This window comes from Platalea leucorodia, assembly GCF_965183815.1.
Source record: "Platalea leucorodia genome assembly, chromosome: 7".
NCBI classification, from domain to species: domain Eukaryota; kingdom Metazoa; phylum Chordata; class Aves; order Pelecaniformes; family Threskiornithidae; genus Platalea; species Platalea leucorodia.
Window position 1 is genome coordinate 6,921,664 of NC_138829.1, and position 21,633 is coordinate 6,943,296.

The following is a 21,633-nucleotide window of genomic DNA, read 5'->3' on the forward strand; positions in this document are numbered from 1 at the left end:
AAAATAGCCCTAATTGCCTTTGTACTTATCATGGGAAAACAGGTGGAAGTGGTCAGGAATAGTAGCTAGAAGCACAGCAGAGAAAAAGGTGATATAGCTGAGTCTTAGAAGTCATAGAATCACAGAAGAAATCAGGCTGGAAGGGACCTCTGGAGGTCTCCAGCCCAACCCCTGCTCAAAGCAGGGGTATTTCAAAGCTAGCTCAGGTTGCTAATTTTTTTCCTTCTGTCCACCCTTGGCTGAATAGAGGGAATAATCTCTTCTCTCGACTCACTGGCTTTGCTCTTGCTAATACAGCCTGTACTGCTCACTCCAGCTCAACGTACTGACCACCAGAACCTTTGCACATCATTCTGACAAAACAATTGCACCATGTGTTTGCAATGTACATGTGGATGTTTGCATGAATAAATGCATTATTCAGATTATGCTAGCAAAATTCTACTGAATTTTAAATTAATAAAGTCCATTAAAATCCTAAGAAAGGTTCTAAAAAATTCTAATATTATTCACTCCCTGTATAGGAAATTATTTGCTTCCAGTGCCCCATAACATAGATTTTTGGCCTTCTTTCGGTGATCTGCATGGCACCAAGGACATGCCACAGGGCAGGACCAGGTGTGTGATGGGGAGGGTGACTCAGGGCTGGAACAGGACAGCAGAGCCTGGAGCCCTCCCAGGTGTCACGCACCCACAACCATGCCACATCCTGTCTCCAGGAATGTCTCCAAATTCCTCAGAAAATGGTTTTGCCCCATGGGATAATGACATTAACTATTAGTCCCACTCAAACCCCAACATCTGCATTTCAAACTGGATGGAAGTTCTTCCCAATCTTGCATACAATGAAATGAAAAAATACCCACAGTTTAACACTGCTTCAATGGCATGTCTTGTAAACATAAGTTTAAGACCATTGATTTGTGAAAAAAAAAAACCAAACATTCGGTAGAAAACACATTCATTGCTAATTGTAGCTATTCAAGGTTATATAAAATGGATATGTTCCCTTGTAAGTGTGGAAAACAATGTGACCTCAAAGGCTTATAATAAAAATCTAGGGAGCTGTTTAAAAAATGGATTTTGTCCTCAGCTTATTATAGTGGCTGATGGGTGAAAATGTATGTTTGCAGTTGAAAACATTTAATAACAAAATATTCAGTGCAGGCCAATTTTCATACACTCTTTCTCTTCTTTGCCCCCTTTTATTTCTTTGAGCTTCTCCCTGCTCTGCAATATTAGACAGGGTCCCAAATCTCTCAAGCAGCAAACCTTTCACTGTACCACCAGCAACAAACAGAAACTAAGAGAGCTCATCCCAGTCAATGCCACCCTGCTACCAGCTCAGGAAGATTTTGCTGTGGCAGGAACATAAGCTAAAATTTTCTAATCATGGGTGCCTGGAGTTTGCTCCTCTAAATAAAATCCTTTCTGTAATAGGGGTGTAGAATTCTCAGATGCCAGCAACTGGAAAAGGAGTTAGGCGTTACCAGCGCTTCAACATCTCAGGCCATTTAGGTTGAGTCAGCAAAGCACAGAATATCGAGCTTATTTTAAGCATGCACAGAGTTCTGTTTGAGACCTTATTTTCCTCCTTACATACAGACTGAGATCTGTAAATATTGACAAACATGAAAATTGGGTCTTCATATTTTATGAGAAAAATACTAGTCCGATCAAAAAGGAAACAACCATCTGGCACTGTTCCTTCCAGATGTTTTCCTAAACACTCTCCATTTTTTCTTCCTAAATGTGTGTTTTCTGCATACTCAAAGGACTGCCACGATCCCCTCTTGTTTATCCATGCCCAGCTTCAGATTTCCAAGCCTGTTATTTCTTTCCCTTTTTTCTTACTTAATCTGTCATTCCTTCGGTCAGTGAGTGGAATCTATTCAACAAACACTATTGTGTTTTTGGAAAGAATTTGCCTTTTATTATGTTTGTGGTTCAAGAGGTTATGGCTTGCTTGGCAGCAGTGTTTGAAAGGACAGCTTGTTAATAATTTAAACCAACACATAGACCAAGGAATTTTGGAAATATCCATGCAACCAAGATGAATTTACAACATTCAGTTGAATTGGGAAATAAGCGCCGATGTTTGGTGGAACCTCTGCTGGGACAGAAAATGAGTGTGTTGTACCTGTGGAGTTACTTTCCAAACAGATAAACTCTCACCTTTGTACCATATAAAAAAAAAATCTGAAACCTCAGGGACCAAGTAGGTCAGGTATCCTGGACTGTTGAAGCTGTCCTGACCTTTACGGTGTGAAAAATGGAGATTATTTTTCAATCCAGGCAGCTCACTGACTCAGTCTTGCATCAGCAAAAGCCTTTGCTGCTCAGCAGAAGGAAGATCACATATATCATGTTTTATATTCATGAAACAGAGGTTTAAATCCAATGAAAAGGTACTTCAGAAAAGGCTCTTCTGAACTCTGTTGTAGCTGAATGCTTTAATGAGATCTTCAGGAAAGATGAAGTCTTTTTTTCCCAACCTTAATAAACAAACTTTTATGAAAAACTGTTGCAACAAGCAGTGTACCACAAATGGTAAAACTACCAGTCTCCTCGCACAGTGACCTTTTGTGGACCTTGTGATTCCCCAGTAATGCTGCATGCAGGATGAGACCCAGAGACCTGCAGAAGATGTGGCATCGGAGCAGCTATATTGGAGCTGCAACACCCACTCTTGTTCTGAGGTGAGAATTACAGCCACCCTAACACCCAGGAGAAACCTAAACATACAAGAAATGCAAAAAAACCCCAAGCCTCCAACTTACAGCAGAGCGAAGAAAGCAATCGAATTGGCCTTTCCTGAAGCTGGTTCTGACTTCACCTAATAACCTGAATAACAGTTGGACGTGAAGATCTTAAAGGTCTTTTCCAACCTAATCGATTCTGATTCTAATAAAATTTCCACAGCTGGACACATACAATACTGCCACCCAAATGTATCTCACATGTAAAGCTTAGTATTATTTTCTTAATTTTGATACAGAGAGGATGTTACGAACATTTTTCAGTAGCTATTACACATTTAAATGATTTTGTATTAGCCAAATCCATATATTGTTTTCCATCAACGCTTGAGAAATGTTTTTTTTTCGCAAAGAATCATTTGCCAAGGCCAGTGACAAAAATGTATGTATCAGCATCAAGAGAAAATAAGCACTGAAATTGGCACAATCAAGTATGTATAGAAGATGTGTTTGCTCATGCCTCCAATCAAGGATCCTCGTCATATAATCACGTGACTCACATAAGAGGCTGCAATTAAGCAGTACAGATCACATTTCAAGTATTCATGATCAGCCTATAGAGCCCAAATATAACGGGAATCATTTCCAAATTTGGCTCACAAGTTGGTCTGAGGAAACGCTGTTTGCTCACTGATATTAACACAGCTGGGAAGAGGTGCTACATTTCTCAAAACTACTTTCATTGATTATTTCTTCATTCTTTGAGGAGGTCAGAAAATTTTAGTTAAAAAAATTGGCTGGAAAAAGTCATTTCAGTAAAACTGGACTTCTTTTTTTGTTGTTGTTGAATTAAAACTGTTTCCAAGTAAATGTATGTTTGTTTGGGAAAATGTCGAAACCAAGTGCCAAGTATTTAACATTTCCTTTTTTTTAATCTGACATCATTCTCATTGTCTTCACCATTTCATCAGAGGGCAATAGTGACTCTGTACATAACCAGTGCAGGGTTTCCCACAGCGCTGAATGACGGTGGTGATCCCAAGGTCAAAGCAGAAGCTGAACCAGCACTTGTGCAAAGGCATTACAACCTCACTCCAGAGAGGATACACCTCAACAAACACAGCTCTTTTCACCCTTGCAGGGTGTCAGGGTGTATTTCTACAGCTCATGACCGCCTGGCTCAGCCAGCTTCCCCGGTGAGATGCTCCAGCCACCTCTCGCTCCGACTCCTAGCATACTCCCGTAGTCTGCTCTGGTTTTTGGTACCAAACACTTTACAAAGATATATAATAAGACAGGCCCCAAGACTGACTGAGAAGCCCCACCAGCAGCTCCCATGCTGCCTGAGCACTTTCCTTTCAGCATAAGCTGTCTGCTCTTTAGGTAAAACGTGGTGTGCCATGGCTGTATTGCCCTCCAACTTCTCCAGCTCAGCCAGCAATTTTCCATGTAGTACTGGGTTTTACACTTCACTGAAAACCAGTCAGAAAACAATCAGTATCTTACTGAAGTAAACTGTCAGGTTTTTCTTCATAGTCCACATTTATAAATCAATGATATATTTTTCCCATTTTCCATTTACCTTAATGTTCTTAACAATACTAATTAGATCAAATTAATAAGCCTGTACTTGCTGTATCTTTTCCCCTTTCCTACTTCTTTGGATGCAGGCACTATGCTGTTAATCTCCAACTATCACTGGACGCTTCATCTTCTATAATTTCTTCCTGCCAAGCCTGCATTTACTAAAAATCCTTGTTATTACTATTTTATGCTGAAGATTGCTCTGTTCGTCCAACTTAAGCCATTGAATGCTATGTTTAGGTTTGTCTGCAAGAGTCAATTCACCCCCCAAGGAAAGCAGAGCTTTTCCCATAAAACAAACAAAAAGCCGTTTTTCTTAAAAAAAAAAAAAAAAAAAAAAAAAAATCCACTGAAACACAAAAATATCAGCCATTCCTACTTTTCTGTGACTCATGGTTAGTGTGCACTTTCAAAGGGTAACAGAAGAAGCTGCTGGTTTGAACGGGACAGGGACCAAACTAAGATGGGAAAAGGAGAAATTACTGTATTTCCTGCTGCCATTGATCATCCCAGCTTCTAGGCTCCTCCAAAAACAGGGCCAGAAAGGCCTGAAAGACATCACCTAGCTCCATCACTGGCCCCAGGCAGCAGCACCACTTCCTATGTCATCTGGGCAATGTCCCTCTGCATTGCCTGTACAGCGCTCCAGCAATGGCGCTGCGGCCACTCCTGCGCCCTGCCAGCAACTGTGTTTCTCTGTCCTACATGTCTACATCCTCTGAAAGTTTTTTCCAAATGACTCATCTGAATCTCTTATGTTGCAACTGAAACCACATCCATTCCTGCCCACCACGCACCTGGAGATCAGGTTAACTCAGGCTCTTTGCTTGGGCTTTCAAGTACTCAAAGACTGTTCTTGTTCTGTCCCCCAGTGATTCTCTCCTTTAGCTTAAACAAACCTAGTTCTTTCAATCTTCCCTCCTAGATCATGTTTCCCAGACATCTGATCACCTTGGTTGCTCTCCTCCGGACTTTCTGCATTGCTTCTGAAGTGTTATACTCCAGACTGGACACCACAGGCCATTTGCTGCATCATGCACACAAAACCCGCATTACCCTATCTCAGTGTGGCATCTGCTGTTTAGCAACAGCAAAACAGCACAAGCTTTGCAGCCTATGGTGCCTTGCATTTGACTTGTGACCCTCAACACCCCAGTCCTTCTCTGATGGACTCATCTGTGGTTTCCCATCCTGTGTTTATGAAGTTGGCTCTTCCTGCGGAGACACCCTGTCTCTGCTGAACCCCTTCCTATTTACTCAGACCATTTATACAGATGGCCAATATCATTCTGAGTTTTCATGGTCTTCCTTGTAGTTTCCCAGTGCAAGATGTAGGAGCTGGGAGAGGTTGGCCAGTCTCCAAGGGTCTGGAGAGCAAAGCCAGCACGCTGGGTCCTGCTGTGGCACAACACTCCTCCAGGTAGTACTTGCATGGTGAAAGGTTGAACAAACTTGTCTCTGCCTTGAAGAAGGGGGATTTTATTCGCTTCCAGTTAAGTAAAAGAAATAACTGAAAAAGTACAATGCATTCAAAAGCTTTTTAAAAGAGAAATTATGTTAATATCTCCAACTAAACAAAGGGTGGGAGGAGATGGTTTTGCTAGAAAAGTCTGTCTCCGGAGCTCATGAACACAGGAGGAAGGCACCTGCTTAACCCCCTACCACTACAAGCATCACATTACCTATTTCCCTCAATAAACTGATCGGGCTCCTCTTGAAAGTAGTTTGGATTTATTCTTGCTATTCATTTTTCTCTCCATCCTGACTTCCTCTCCTCCCCAGCCTGAACGTTCCTGTCCAATTTATACAATTTTGTCCTTGTGCCTGCACTGACTTTTGGTGTAGCCCATTTCTCCTCGCTCTTTGCCCCAAGCACCAGAAGGAAACACCCCTTTCCCTCTCAACTTTGTGTCAGACGAGGTTAGAAACCAGCTCCTCTAACCCATCTTCTCAGAAACTGGCTTGTACCTGGCACAGCAGAGCAGTTGTGACCAGAAACCTGAGCAAGCAACACTGCAGGAAACATGGTGTTTTGCTCACATCCAGCTTTTTCATTTCTAAAGGCCACAAAAGCCTGGGACACTCGGTGCTGAGTGCAGGCAGGAGCAGAGGACTCCTGGGAAGCCTTGGATCTTACCTGCCCTGGCAGTTACCGCCATCCAGCTAAATGGGTCTGAAATTGGTTGAAAACTTCTGGAACAGCTTGGTTTTTTTCTAAAATTCTGGTTAAAGCACACAGCAGAGCAAGGCTGAGGAAGCAGTTGTCATTGCAGCTCCAAGTGCAGGGTCGGGAAAGGGAACCTGATGGCTTCTAAAGACTTCACTTCCCGCTCACAGAGGAGCCTGCACTGCTTTCCTGCTCACACAAAGTGAGAAAGGGAGGACTTTTTAAAAAGAAGTTGCCTTGTATAGAGCCTAAGAAGAAAGAGTCAGATTTGCTGTCTTCACTGGCTTTCCTTCCCTTGCTCAGCACCAACAGGCAAGTCACATTGCTAAGTGAGTAACGGAGGGAGCACTATCTAATTATTTCAATCCAAGGACGCTGGGCAGCTGCTAGGTAGGGGAACGCTTCGTGTCGTCTTCACCACAGCGGTAGCAAAGTCATCTGCCATAAAGAGAGAAGAACCTGGTTGGTATTATAGTTCAGCAGCAATTAGATGGGCTGGACCAGGAGGCAACTTCATTTGCACCAGTGGCAGAGAACCAAGGTCACACTCCTGTTGAGTGTATTAAATAGGTGCTAACAAATCCTACTTGCCAGTGCACTAGCTCTCGGATTTCATGGGTATTTTCAAGCTGAGAGTAAAATGTGTTGATGTCATTGCTCTTCAGACAGCAACAGCAAAGAATAAGTCATAAATGCAGGGTTGAAATTAAGCATACTGACTGCGGTTGTTTGTGTTGCTCCTGACATCAGCTGGAAGTGGAGCTATTGCAAAAGAAATTCTGTCCTGTGGGAAAATTACATATTATTTTCAATTTTCTTTTCATCTCAAATCAAGGGGAAATGGAAAACCTTTCTATGGAAGAGAAAGCTCCACAGGAAAAATGTTTGGAAATGTTGAAACACGTTGCTTAAGCAATTTAGCAATATCAGTAGAGACGGCAAATAACACATGGTATTCCCTATATGTTGTTCAGCTGGAAGGGTGAATGCCTTTGCAAAACATAACTAAGGATCTTTAATATGAATTTAAAAGTGAAAAACAGGCAGAAAAAAAACCCCTATCTTCATGCACCTAAGTAAAAATAGCTGCCCTACATTTTTCAGGAGAGAGGAATGACTTTTTGGAGTCTCAGTCTGAGAGGCCTCACAAACTGACTCAACGATGATGAAGCCGAGGCCCCTTTGGAGCAGCCTGGCACTGCCTGGGCCTCAGCAGACCCAGACCTAGTTCAAATGCAGCTGCTGGGGACTATTTGTAAGACCCTTCACTCCACTGTGCATCGGTTGTCCCATCAGCAAAACAGTAATAAAGGTATCTACTCCCTTACGCCTCCCCAAAATGCAACCCGAGGAACACCAGCTTAGTCTTGCATTCTGTGCTTTTCACCATCCCTTGGAAAGCAAAGGATGATGTTGGCAGAGAGCTGGCGAAGAGAAAGCAGATAGAAACACAGAGACGTTATAAAGCAAGGCTCCAAGTACGACAGTCTTGCTAAAATCTTAGTTCCAGTAAATACCAAAGACCCAAGCGGGTTATGGGCAGGAGAAGGGGAAAACTGATTCCTAAGAAAGTGCTGGAGGATGTGGCATTTCCATTTCCAAGATGTTGCTGATATGCTGAAAAATCCCTTTTCTGCTCATTTAGCACAGCTGGAACTTTGCTAAAATCAAACCCTCCCTATGAAAAATTTTTTGCAAATCAGCACATTCTGCAGCACATTTTTCTTCCCTTGGAGGGGAGGGAGGCGTCAGGAGTTACCACCCCACTGTGATGACACCTCGTAGGAACAGTCAGAAGACATGCCTGAAATTGTTATTGCTGAAACTCAGGCTTTGACCGATATAGCAGAGGGACCGTGTCCACTCGCTGCTAACAGCTGCAGGCAATTATCTGCAGGCTGAGATGGGAAAACATGTAACATATTTTATGCAGATGTCAGACTAAGAGAACAAGCAGTAGAAAAGGGAGCGACCAAAGCTGCACTTCTGGGACCAGTTCACAGAACCGTGTAGAAACAGTTCGAGATTCATCCTGGGCAGATCGCATCAGAAATTATCTTGATGACAAAGGAAAAAGAAATGAAGCTATTCTGTGCGTCTTCCTACTCTTTAGGGTGCAATCAGAGCACATCTTCAGCATTGCTATTAGCATTCCTCCACCAAAGAAATCTCAGCAAAGCATTGAGCTCACATTTTCAAAGATGATGCTGGAAAGCTTCCCAGATTATATATTTTCCTCTTTAATTTATACCTCTGAGAATAATGCTAATCAAGGAGGCAGCGAAAGTGGTGAAACATCCTCGAACCCAGGTTGATTTATTAACAGTGGTTGCATTATTCTCACTTGGAGAACGATGCTAGTATCCCAAGCTACCAGAAAAAAAATCTCGTTTGCTGGTAGGTTATCAAATACAAGCTGACAATGTACTTGCACAGCAGATATGCATAAGTGCATTGCACAGTATGATTCATCTGCAAAACATCTAGCATGCTAGATGCTCGATTTAAAGTAGGTTAGAAGAACGATTCATTAAAAAGCAACAGCAGAGAGAGAGGGAGAAAAAAAGAAGCCCAAACTCTGAAATTTCCCACTGGGAATGATATATTTTCTTCTCACTCTTTGTTCAGCCCTCTCTCCTCAGGTTGCTTTTGAATACAGTTTGGATGGCATACGGATGGACAACCATGTAAAAATACATGTAGCTAGACAAATACTACAAATGCCATCTTCATGGCCTAGCAGATCTACCAAATATTCCAGGGATTATACATGGTCTGTTTACCACGTTCAAAGTGAGCCCAGATTGCACGTATTTTACACAGCATAAATCCCCAAGCCTGACTCCTTAGCTCTGACCTGAACTTCTACTACACAGCAACTGAATTATAAAGCCTAATGTCAGAAAGACTTTGAAGAAAAAAATTCCCAAAATGACAACTAGCTTTTACTATGGTAGCTGCTCAGATGAACCAGCGTAATCTCCAGCGGTATTTTTTAGGGTAGGAAAAAAAAACAGAAAAAAATGTGCATGACATGGCAATTCTAAAATACAACAGAGACCTTTGCAGGCCAGAATTAGTGCTTTTAAAAAGGAATTTATGTGTATTTGGAATAAAAGTCCTACTATAAAACCAAATGTAGACAAGCTAGATTTCTAAACACTGCTGCCAGCCAAATCAGGTGAAACATATGAATGGATTTGGGAACAGTTTGAAAATATATACACTTCTTTCTAAGATTTCACTATTTTTTTAAATATTATTTTAATCCATGTATCTCTTGTGGAAAGATCTTTTTGTCTGCTGGGCAAGTTTCTCAAAAAATTTCATTTTCAGGAAATTTGGTCCTTTTTTCTTGGCATCAGCAGAGACAGGTATGTATTTTCAAAGGCAGAGTCCCTATTTCACCCATGTAAAAGTAACCCAGTTTTTACTCTGTGACTCCACATCTGTGCATATGAACAATTATTTTCTTGACTTTTCAATCCTGTATGCAACGTACCCACATTAAACACGCACGAAACTTTGCAAGTAGAGAATTAGATACCACCTACTAAAGATCTACTCCAAATTGTTCAGTGATGTAAAAATCCTATCTTGCCTATAACCAAGATGCCACTTACCAGCCATTTTGATATAAGGATTTCTGCTTCGTGAAAGTGATAAACAGAGCTACTGCCTAGAGGATCCAAACCCCTATTTTCTTTCATTAACAATGTGTTCGGAGGAGGCTGACTCCTCTGGGCCTTCTGACTCTCACACATCATCTTGGAGGTTCGCCTTTGGGCCCAACACCTTTCCTACAAACTAATTATGGTCTGAGAATCACAGATTATACACACAGGCTTTAAGGATAACCAGGAGGTACTGAGAAATCAATTCTATATTGAACCACAGTGATACTTTTGCTAGAGCAGTGGAGAAAACAGCAACAACATGAATGCTGCATTATGACTTTTTTAAAGAACTGCAAAAGCTGCAAAAGAGAGGAATCAGCCTCAGCTTTAGGTCAGCCTCACATCAAAGGCAACTGTTTCAATTAAAGTTTAGCGCACAGCAATATTGCAGTTTAGAGCATCTATTTGGTCAATGACGTTTACCGAAGATATAAACCTTTGTAATAAAAAGGAAAAAAAACCAGCAAACTAGCAAACATGGTACATCTGAAGACAGAGATGAGCACTAATCAGAAGATGAAAAAATGGTGAGCGAAATTGGGATACACATTTTTATAACTTTTATAAGGGGCGGGAGAAGGCATTTCCCTTTTTACTACAATCAGTCTGCAAATAACATGATTACTGTTCATATCATACAGCTACACCTGCACACAGAGCAGTTTAGCCTCCAGTTCAGCTGAAGTGCACATTTAATTTCCAGCGTGTTGCATTGCGCTTCATTGCTGAAGTCAACAGGAATGAAAATATCCTGAAATGCAAAACATTTCCTACGCATATGAGCAGCAAGTGCATCTCTTCTGCCTCTAAATTAAGGACATCAAGGGAAAGACCTAATTAAGACTTATTGGAATTCAGACCCCCCCGTACATCAGCAGTCAGTGGAGAGATGGTACCTGTGAAACCTCATTGCACCCTCCCACAAAGCACATGGGGATGCTGCTCGGTAGATCAGAGCAGATGAGACACTCTGCTCCCCAGGTCTGCCTGCTGCGGGTTTTCACCTCCCACCCCGGCCATGGCCTCGGTGCCTGTTCCTCCCACAGGGAGGGGGATGCAGCTGACCCGAATACAGTTGAACACTTGCGCAGTTGTGGCAGACTTAGAGCACCTTTTAGGCTTTGCTCGGGATCTAGCCCTTTGGCCTGCCAGTGAGCTTGGGATTAAAAGCATTTCCAAGCAGAGTGGCTCTGCTGGCTATGTGCATGTCAGGACCTGTATGGGGTGAGGGACTCCCCACCTCCCTGGCATGCAAAATGCTGTCTTTGGTGGGTATAGGCATCCCTGCATCAGCCTTGCTACCTCCAAGTTGGGGGTGACAGGATTAGGCCTGTAAACAGCAAACTCCCTTGCTGATTGCAAGCCATAAATGCAGCCTGTCTCTCTGGCAATTCCTTACACACTGCCCCCGAGTGCTTTTGGGAGCAGTGTGTAAGGGGCCAGGCTCAGCAGAAGAAAATCAGTACAAACTCTGACGGCTCAGGCTGTCAGCCCCTCTCTGCACAGCTGTGCTGCAGAGGCTGCCCAGGGTGAGGATTTTTAGGCTGTTCGGTTGTACAGCCACTGACTAATGCAGCTCAGGCAGGGAAAGGTTGGGGATGTCCTTCAGATCAATAACTTCTGAATTTGTGGCTTTGCAATGTGCATATGAAGGGTCCTTCGATGGGGTGAGGGACGGCCACCCCGGGCTGTGTTTGGGAGACGAAGCACTGCCAGCACTGCCAGCCAGAGGCTCCTGCCCGGCCCCATGGCTGGAGGCTGTGCCCTGCCGCTGCGGTTCCTCCTCCTCAGCCACGGGGCTCACCCAGGGGTGCCCGCATGTGCAACCAAGACACGGGCTGATATTTGCACAAAAAAACCCTCAGAGACAAGAGAAGCACAAGATCCCCAGGGACTGGGAGCAGGAAGGTTTCCAGCCTGACAAGGCTGCCCCATACATTTGCTTTTTACTGGTCACAGTTAACAAGCCCTTCAATGTCTTCAAAGCTACCAACAATAAATCAGCTGCAGTTAATAAATACAGCACTGCTGAAAAATAAGATGTAATTCATGTCCTGAATGGCACAGTAAAGCCTCGAGCTGACATAACTCCACGGGTCTGCAGAGTCACCCCGGCGCAGAAAGCATCCTTCGGCGAGCATCCTCCTGCGCTCCGTGCTCAGCTGTACCCAAGCAAACAGCCCGCTGCAGCACCGCATCTGGGACGGCAGTCACTGCTACCCAAAGGAGATGTTGGGAATGCTGCAGCTGTTAATGGAAATTGTGTCGAAATAATCTCTGAAGAACCAGCTACCTTTTCTGATATGAAATCTCATGATAATTGGAGGCTGTATCAAGGGCAGGCGTCTCATTACAGCAGTGAAAGAAATATTCAAAGAACTCTTTTAGCAGCTATTATTTAAATAAAGATGGAAAAGCCCACTTTTAAGGAATATTAAAGTATAAAGCCAATGCTTATGAGATAACACCTTAATATTTGAAAGAGACAGGCTTATGAAGGCTGTAGTCATTTCCAACAATTTCTAGTCTCACCTGGACACACACAATAGATCAAAATAAACAACAACATTATAATGATTTTCATTCCGAGTTTTCAATGGTTTTAAATGTTAATTTTCACAGTGCTGTAATGAGATAGGTAAGTGCTGGTGCCTCCATTTTACACACAAGTGACCTGAAGCAGTCTGGTCTAATGGGTAATAAAGCCAATTTATTCATGATATATCTTCTACTTCATTTATCCCTAAATTCCGCAAAACACATGCTCACCTTTATGCATATGCTTAAGACCATCCTATTTTTTTGAAGCAGTTAAGAATGTGCTTATGTTCCATATAATTAGGATCTTAAGTACTTTATTGAAACAAGGACTGAGATAGGCGATTAAGGTCCCCTCTATTCTGAGTCTTGTCTTGCAGGTGAGTGCCAAGGATTTGTTCTCACTGTTGAAGGGATGGGGTTTCTTAGAGAAATAGGCTGACCATAAATCAGAAGTGTCTTAAAAAACAAGAATACTAAATGTGGGGTGTGATCCTGAGTGCTGAATCATGCCAAGGCTACAGCAGCACATATATTTACTTTCGCTAAATTAGAAAACTAATTAAAAATAATGCTTCATTACTTGGAACATGGTTTGCTATGTGATTCTTTTCTTTTTAAAAAAACAACAAACAACCCAAGAAAAACAGAACCCTCAGAGTTTTGTAAGCAGCCCTGGTCTGGCAGTAAGAGAATGCAACACGAAAAACAGACATAAGGACATAAATGCTACATTAAAAATGAAAAAGGCTTAGTGCGTACTTGGCCCATTTTAGAGGTACTGACTACTTAGGAGGGAAAGTGAGGCAAATTCCTAAGAAGTCACCCATTTAAAAACCTCCATTCCTGTTGATGATGTGGCCCTGCAGCACAACTCCTTGAGTATTTCAGGAACTTTGAGCTAAAACACACGTGCACAAAATAATCAGGGGCCAAATCAGGTCTCAGGGCCTAAAGCAGAGCCAAATGCTAGTCCTGCGCATCGCGGGTCAATCCAGGCCACGCAGTTGAGCCGGTATCCTTTTGTGGGACAGTCTGTGAAGACACGATCAACAGACCTGTGAGATCTGCCCAAACTTTTCCAGGAGGACTGAGCCAGAAGCAGCACCCAGGCATTTGCTGGGGTCACCATCCCCAGGCAGACTGAGACCGCACGCTGAGCGTGCATGTACTGCACACTACAGTTTTTGGGGGAAAAATAAGGTGTAAGACATGTAATTGAATGGCATTTCCAGAGCTGCAGAAAAAAGGAGGCAGATGTGCCTCCCAGGACCCTGACACCAGTGAGACATAGTGAACAACCCAGCCCAGGGGAGACTCGCAGCTCAGAAAATACTGCAACACGCAAAACCCAATGCTTGCCACAATTGGGGCATCCAAAGCCTCTCCCCTCCATGCTGTTCTCCTCCTCCCCAACCTCTCCTCCTCAGTTCCTTGCCTATAAATAAAACATTTCATTACCGAGGGATGAAGATTAAAATAAGGCAGGTGAGTCACCCTCCCTGGTACCACTCTGCTCTTTCATCTGCCTCATCCTCTTCCTCAACCCATTTGCAGCCCTGAAGGCTGAAGAACACCCATCAGCGTGGAAGTCAAAGTGGGGATGGAGCTACCCACATCCCTGTGGGGAACAGGACAAAGACAGCTGTATTTTGATCTGTATGGAGTTGAGAACTACACTGCTGCACAGATTTTAAACCAGGAGATTTTATGCACCTCCCATCGCACTTTTCACCCCCAGACGCAGAGCACTTGCTGGGGGATCCCAACAGGAGCCATTGCTCCTACTTCACCCAAGTGGGGATGAAGGATGGTATTTCAACAGGAATTTTTTTTAGATTACTGATTGTGGGCTGTGACAAAATGGCCACTTTATCAAGCTTCATGAGAATTACAGGAACAGAAGGATCCAAGAAGAAATCGGATGTGTTTCTGTCCCTCTCTGCAAAATCCACTTGCACTCACAAAACCCCAGGGGATTGGGAGAGCCTCCACCAAATGATCTCCATCATCCTCACTCCCACCAGTATGTCAGAGGTTTTGAGGGACTAATCCAGGGAGGAGAGAAAAAATAAAATTCAATTCTCTAAATCAGGAAGGACTAAAATGTCAATAATAGAATTGGCATGAATATATACTCTTCCAAAGTGAGATTAAATCCGGCCTTAGTTGGCTAAATCTGAGCAAGATTGCCTGGCAGTTGAGGATGTATTTCCAAACAGCTGCTTAGGCTCCCCTGTGGCATACGCTTAGGCCAGTGAATCCACCCTATCAAGACTCCTTCTACAGCAACTTGAAAAATCAGGTTTTGGATCTTGGCCTTTACAGTGCCCATGGCCTTGAGCAGTACACTGCCATGGATGCTTAGGGAGGGGGAGCTCTTGCTAAAGCAATACTTGGAAAGGGGTGGGAAGGCCACAAGGAACAGCTGAGCCAGTTGCCTTGGGGAACCTGCTGCACTTGGTTGTGCTCTGACATCCCCAAAAAGCATCAGTGCCAAACCCAAGCAGTGCAGACGCTCATGTTCATACCCACTTCTCTCCATCCAGGTAAACAACAGGGCTCTCAAGCTTCCTGAAAACCACCAAAAACCTCTTTCATTTTGAGTTGTAAAGCTGCCAGTAACTCACCCTCTCCAGTAACTGGAGAGAAACAAATAAGCTGAGATTTACAGGTGAAGCTTTACCAGTATAAACACAGGTTTATGCTAGGAGCATCTCACTGCAGCCCCTTGCTGGCAGGGGGTTTGGTGGGTCAGTTTGTGGTGAGAGTATGTGGGTACATGGCATGCATTTTCAAACTTGACCTCTACAAATCACATGAATTAGAAAGGTTTTTAAAAAATGTCTTTACTAAAAGCACTGAGCCTAGAAAGTCTGTCCTCATCACAGAACAGCAGGAGCCAGGACCACTCAGGGTCCTGTGCACTACATCTACACCCATCAGAGCATGAAGTGCTCCCAGGATTTGGTATCCCACTGCTCCTTGGCAGGCAGAGGCTGCTCCTCAACTTATCTGCCTCATCCAAGCAGCTTCTAGTCCCTCCTTTGCACCTCACCTCACTGGCACATACCACATGGGTGCCATTCAGTCCCATAATCACAGGACTTTCATGCTACTGAGGCATCTTGGGGGATCCCAACCAGCCCCTGGCTGCTATTCCAGAAGGGTTCCCATAGGCCATATTTGCCATCCCCTGGTGTCCCCATAGACACATCCCAGTTGTTAATGCTGTGGAACTGGCCACGTCTCCTTTGGGCAGCTGGACCCCACCTGTGACCTGTCTTTGGAGGCAGCTGGAAATGGGGCAGGATTGCCAGGGATGTCCTGACTGCTGTGGCCAGTCTGAAGGCAAAGAGCACCCTGACGTGAGTGTCAGCAGGCAGGGCTCACCTTCAGCTCTCTCAACCTCATGGGACATACCACTGCTGCCTGTAAATCACCCTGCAGATATCCACCAATGCACAAGGCTGCATACAGCTTCCCAGATCCTGACACAGGAATCACCATTTGAATGAGCTCCTGCCCTTTTCCCCCTCTTTTTCCCCCTAAACACACCTGCACCGTGGAGGTACAGTCCATTCTTACATTTTTCCATTTCTCTAAAGGAAACCATATGTATTTATCCTGGGGAATGCCTGGTAGCCTGTGTAGTATTTTTGGAAATAATTCTTTTCAAGGAATTTTAATGACTGTTGATGTATAAAAATAAATAACAGAATCTGTGACCAGATGGTGTGTTGGGTGACATGGGGCTCTCTTCACCAACATGCAACTGCTCACCAGCCTTTCAGGACTGCTTCAGTCTCCAGTCCTTGCAAGAGCTGCCTACAAGCTCCTCTCAACCTGAACCAAATTCATCTTTGGGAAGAAGAGAAACTCTCCATTTGAGGGAGAGAAACATTTTCAGCAAAACCCAGGGACCAAGTATAAAATCAAGAGAAACTGCTTTGTCCCTGCCCAGAAGCTACTGGAGTTGATCTTCACTGTAGCTCTGCAGGAGGCAAAGCAGACGTGAGATCTGCAGCTCCTTATTGCCCTGACTTTGCTTGAGAAATCTCTGAGCTTTCTACTCCTCGTGGGAATTTTTTTCTGCAGTCCAAATCATTGCCGATTTTGGTTGACCTGAAGAACGGGGAGTGAAATCCATTGCTTTTCATCATTCAGAAACCACTCACAAGGTTTTGACACAAGGCCAGTTTGGCTCAAAGCCGGGCCCACGGCCAGCTTGAAAATATTCCTGAACCTTTCAACAATCCCTGGCTGGTTTTCAAACTTAAAACAAAAGCCAAGATCAGGGAAAGTTTGCAAATTTTTAGGTTGTATAAGAAAACTTCTGTACAACTTGTGATAAATTCCCACCATTTATTTTCAGTTATTTTCATGCTGGGAGAATCTCTCAATCTCTAAACCCTGCTCTTGCCTCAAAGAGCATAATCATGTTTTTCACAAAAAGGGCTGGTCTGAGAGGTGTGGAGGAAGATACAGGATGTGTCAGGAAACTACCTGGAAAATACACCGTCCAGTTCACTTTTGTTTGGACGCGTTGTTCCTTGCCTGAAGTGTCCCCACGTGCCCCATTTATAGGGAGTGTTGTAAGTTTATGGCAGTTTATGGCAGTGTTGTAAGTTGCTGGAGCTAGATATCTCCCGCTGGGTCCATTCCTACAGCTAAGGAACATGCAGGAATCCCCCTCTGAGCAGGAGAATTAAGGGGTTTTCTGAAATACTTGACAGTTTTAGATATTCAGCAATATGACAGACCTCTTATTCAGCAACTTAAGAATATTTAGTCACACAGAGAGAACAGGGAAATGATTTACTTCCCCCGGTGAAGGGAACGGGAGCTGTAGGTGTCTAGGTAATGTGGAACAGAAATACAGGTGCTGCAGCCACAAACAGAAAAGGAGACTGCGTGCGCAGGACTGCACTGCTTGGGATGCTGCTCTGTCTGCCGTGGTTGGCTAGACACACACACAACCACACAACAGTTACTTTATTAAACAGGAAAAACAAAATGGGAAATGTTTAAAACACATTACTACTCCCATGATATTGCTAATTTGACAGTCTGTCATTCCACAGCCAGCAAACACCAAAAAAGGTCTGTATTGCTCACTTTATCTCCACCTTGCCACAGTTTGACACAAGCAAACAAACATATCTAAAGCCCCTTTGCAGAGGATTCCAAAAGCCAAAAATTATTTCCTTTCCTTCTCTTTTTCCATGTCTTTCTTCTGTCTTTCTTTTTCTTTTTTCTTTTTCTTTTCTTTCTTTCTTTCTTTCATTCTTTCATTCAGTCTATTCTGCATTCTATAAGCCTGAATCTACAGATCAGGTTAAGCCTGAAGAAGCCTTCATTAAGTGTAAGCAGCATCACAGTCATTCAACTTAATGGGGATTTACACTATTTAAGAGACCACCCCTCTTTGTTCTGTACGCTAAGATTCAGCATGGCCATATTTTTATCCATCCGTGAACAACAAAAGCTCGGAAGATCCTTTCCCCCTTCTTCATGTCATTACACTGTTGAGACAACCCTACCTGGGGACCCCAGTCCTGCCCCTCCTCACACACACGCCCGCTGCACCTAGAGCAGCCTTACATTACAAGCCATCTGCCTCTCTCTCCAGTAAAAAGTCACGTTTCACAACCTACCACTCAGATCAGCGAATGAGCAGAACATCAGCAGATTTGCTGCCTGCCCAAAGCTACAAAACAGCAAAACATTTCCCACAGCAGCCGACGGGCGTTAGATCCCATTTTACTACTGAACTCAGTAACATCAAGCAGACAGAAAAGCACCAGGGAAACATCCATGTTGAGAGCACACACATGCACAGATGCACACTCAGACCCTGAAAAAACCATACAGATGGGTATCAGTGGAATAATACACGTAGTCACACAGACTGTGTTGTTTCTGGCCAGCTACTCTTTGTGCTGATTGACTGGAGGGGATTAGAAAGGACTCAGCCCAAAAACGCAGTTCCTAATGCTCCTGCAGCTATTGCATAACGGAGACCGATTCCCATCCCAAGCCCTGTCCCTCAACTTACTCAAGACAAGTTTAATGCTGCCAGGCTGCATAATGGAAACATCTGCTTCCCAGCAAAGAGGAATCTAGGTGGGATCCACCAGCTTCCCAAGAGCTGGGTTATTTGGGTATTTGAGTTCTCTGATGGGCGGGAATGGGAAAGAAAGTAGGGAAGTGTCACCAAGAAGGAACAGAGTCATTTTTCCCTGAACATTTCTACCAGGAGCTACTGGAAGCTGAAGCCTTCTGGGGTTCATTAATAGATATACACCTGCTATTAGTACACCCACTAAAGAAAGGAACCCTAAACCAAGGGAAATCCAATACATCCCCAAAGTAAACTGAACATCAATGAACCTGCAGACCCTAGCTAAGCTAAATGCACCTGAAGTCAAATACACCTAAAAAAGCAAAAGGAAGAAAACACAGCAACCAAAAAGTCCACAATTAAATGGACGTGTTTCAAAGGCATGCAGAAAATATACAAACACTTCAGAATAGGCACTCCATTAAAGGCTGCGTGTTGAAATAACATAAGGGGCCATGCAGGAATTCCAGGTACACAGGGAATAGCTGAAGTAACTCCTTTGAGATCTGTCACTTCAGATGTATACAGGCGTACGACAAATGAGGACAGAGCCCCATCAAGTCAGGTGAAATCAAATGCCCTCCAACATTTGACTGAAATCTGGATGTCCTGTGCCTGGCAAACTGCAAAGAGCTTTAGGGAACTTGGCTGGGTCCTGCGTCCCCCCTCCCCCACATCAGCAAAAATGATTATTTGCAAAGGCCGCAATTGCTCGTTATTTTCTGTTTTCCTACACGCACTCACTAACTCGTTAGTAATGTTTCCAAGCGGCCAGGCTGGGAGAAGAACTGGGGAAGGGACAGGAACAAGATAACCAGGAGATGCTGCTGCCAGGGCCCCTTTGTTGAGCATCCCTGGGTACCCCTCGCCTTTTACCTGGGGATGCAGTCGCCATGGCAACGGGCGGGTGTTCCCTGGCGGAGCCGAAAACCAGCTGTTCCCGCTGCTGAGCCCCATCTCCATCCCGCAGCGGAGCCCCAGCTGCATACTGGTCCGCCCCGTCCGCAGCCCAGTGCACCCCAGTGCCCGCCAGCAGCAGGTCCTGGGGGTCCGACGGGGCTGACATGCTGCCTGCAAGGCGGCCGCTGGTCTCCGGCTCTCAGGCTGCAGCAGGAGCCACCGAAAAAGCTGTGGTGGCCGCTGAGGGCTGGATGGTGCCGCGGCCGCGCTGGAGTCTGGCCGGCTGCGGGGACTCGGAGCCGCTGCTGCTGCTGTTGCTGTATCTCCACTAGCGCTTATTACGCAGGTGAAAATGGCTTGTTTAGTTGGAGCCTTCCAGCCCTTGCGTCACCCTGTGGCTGGCATATCACAGGGCAGGAATCTGCCAGCCTGGCTGCTGCTCTCCCTCGTTTAACCGCTTCAGCAGGGTAGGCATCGGCTTGGGTGTACAAGGGAAGAAATGCCCCCTCCCAGGCAGGCACACACCTCCTTCTCCTCTCCTGCGGTCCCCCACACAGCGTGCATCCCCCTCCTCCTCTCTAGAGCATCCCAGTGAGCGCCGCAGAGCCAGGCACAGCGACGCACCCACCGTGAGAACACCGCTGGTTCCTCCTGCACCTCCAGGCTTGGCAGAGAGGGGAAAGACAGCCCACAGTGAAGGGCATCCTAAAAGCTCCCCATTCCCCCCTCTCTCTGCCAGCCCCCCAGCCCAGCAGAAAAAGCTGCACTCTGCTCCTGAGCACCTGGGTTTATTTATCCAGTTGGCTGCTTTCTGTCTGCAGCCACTCCGGAGAGATGATCACAGCTTATTGCATCTAAATGATACTTGTCAAAATAAACTCACAGCAGGTGTCTGCGTGCCTTTTTTTTCCTTTCCTTTTTTTGGTGTGCCATTGTATTTGCTTGGTTACAGAGGCGGTGTGAACTCTGAGAGATTCCTTGCTGTTAGTGAGAGCAGCAGCGGCATGAGATATAGCAAAGGTGAAAGTACAGGGGAGGATCTGTGACACTTTCCAGGTGCACTGGGAACCAGTATCCTTGCCATCCTTTCACAGATGAGAAAACAGAGTCAGGTAAATGGTACGGGATCATTCCTGAATTCCATGGAGCTCTGGCACTGACAGGTCAAAGTAAGGAATTTACTGTCTTGCAGAAGGACCTCTCTCTTGTGATGTGACAAGTCCAGCTACAAAGTGGAGAGTAATTGCCCCAGCCAGAAGACTCAACCCCCATCTGGCTCTTTGCGTGTTGCAGCAACATATCTCCAGCTGTGATCTTTATGTCACAGCATCCCTAGGCATGCTTCAGACCCTTTCCAGCTCCAGCATGTTTGTGCTTGGGTTTGAAAACTTAACACATTTCTACTCTCTCCAGGCCAGGCAGGAGGAAATTCAAGATAAGCCCACAACGCAAGATGAAGAGCCTCAGAAGTAGCCTCCAGCATTTCCATTTGTGTTATCTTCCCAGGGAATCGCCACCCTTATCCTCACTCCAGTCCAGGATCTATTTCTGGGAGCCGTCCTGCTGCTGCCTGAGTCCATGCTGTTCAGTCCCAGCTCCCCATGGCCCTTCAAAGACAGGCTCTTCAGCACGATGGGGTGGACCAGGGACAGGGGAGTCCTTTTGGAGGTCTGCAGCCAAAGGTGCCCATGTGAGCAACATGCTCAAGATTAGCCAAATCACACTGGAAGTGAAGTGACTGCTGTCAACTCAGATAAACTCCGCTGTCTCAAGCTCTAAGTAGCAAGGGTGATTTTAGAGAATAAGACGTTATTCTGGTTGGGGTTGCATGGTGCAAGTCTGTTGTGGAGATACTGTAGGCTAAGACCAGCAAGATTTGGCTTTAAAAAGGGAAATCACATGACTGTTTCTATATTCTCTGAAAAAACTCTTCAGAACTAGCTA

The 21,633-nt window shown here is 44.7% G+C and overlaps 1 protein-coding gene across 1 annotated transcript in view; it reads right to left on the reverse strand.

The window, feature by feature from the left end:
• Positions 1-19,855, reverse strand: part of RTN1 (reticulon 1) — a gene marked incomplete at its 5' end in the record, with an annotated part of 122,132 nt that extends 102,277 nt beyond the window's left edge. The window contains one exon of the mRNA XM_082318310.1: positions 19,666-19,855. Coding sequence (XP_082174436.1) covers positions 19,666-19,855 — 190 coding nt within the window. The remainder of the gene's footprint in view (positions 1-19,665) is intronic.
• Positions 19,856-21,633: the final 1,778 nt, after the last annotated feature.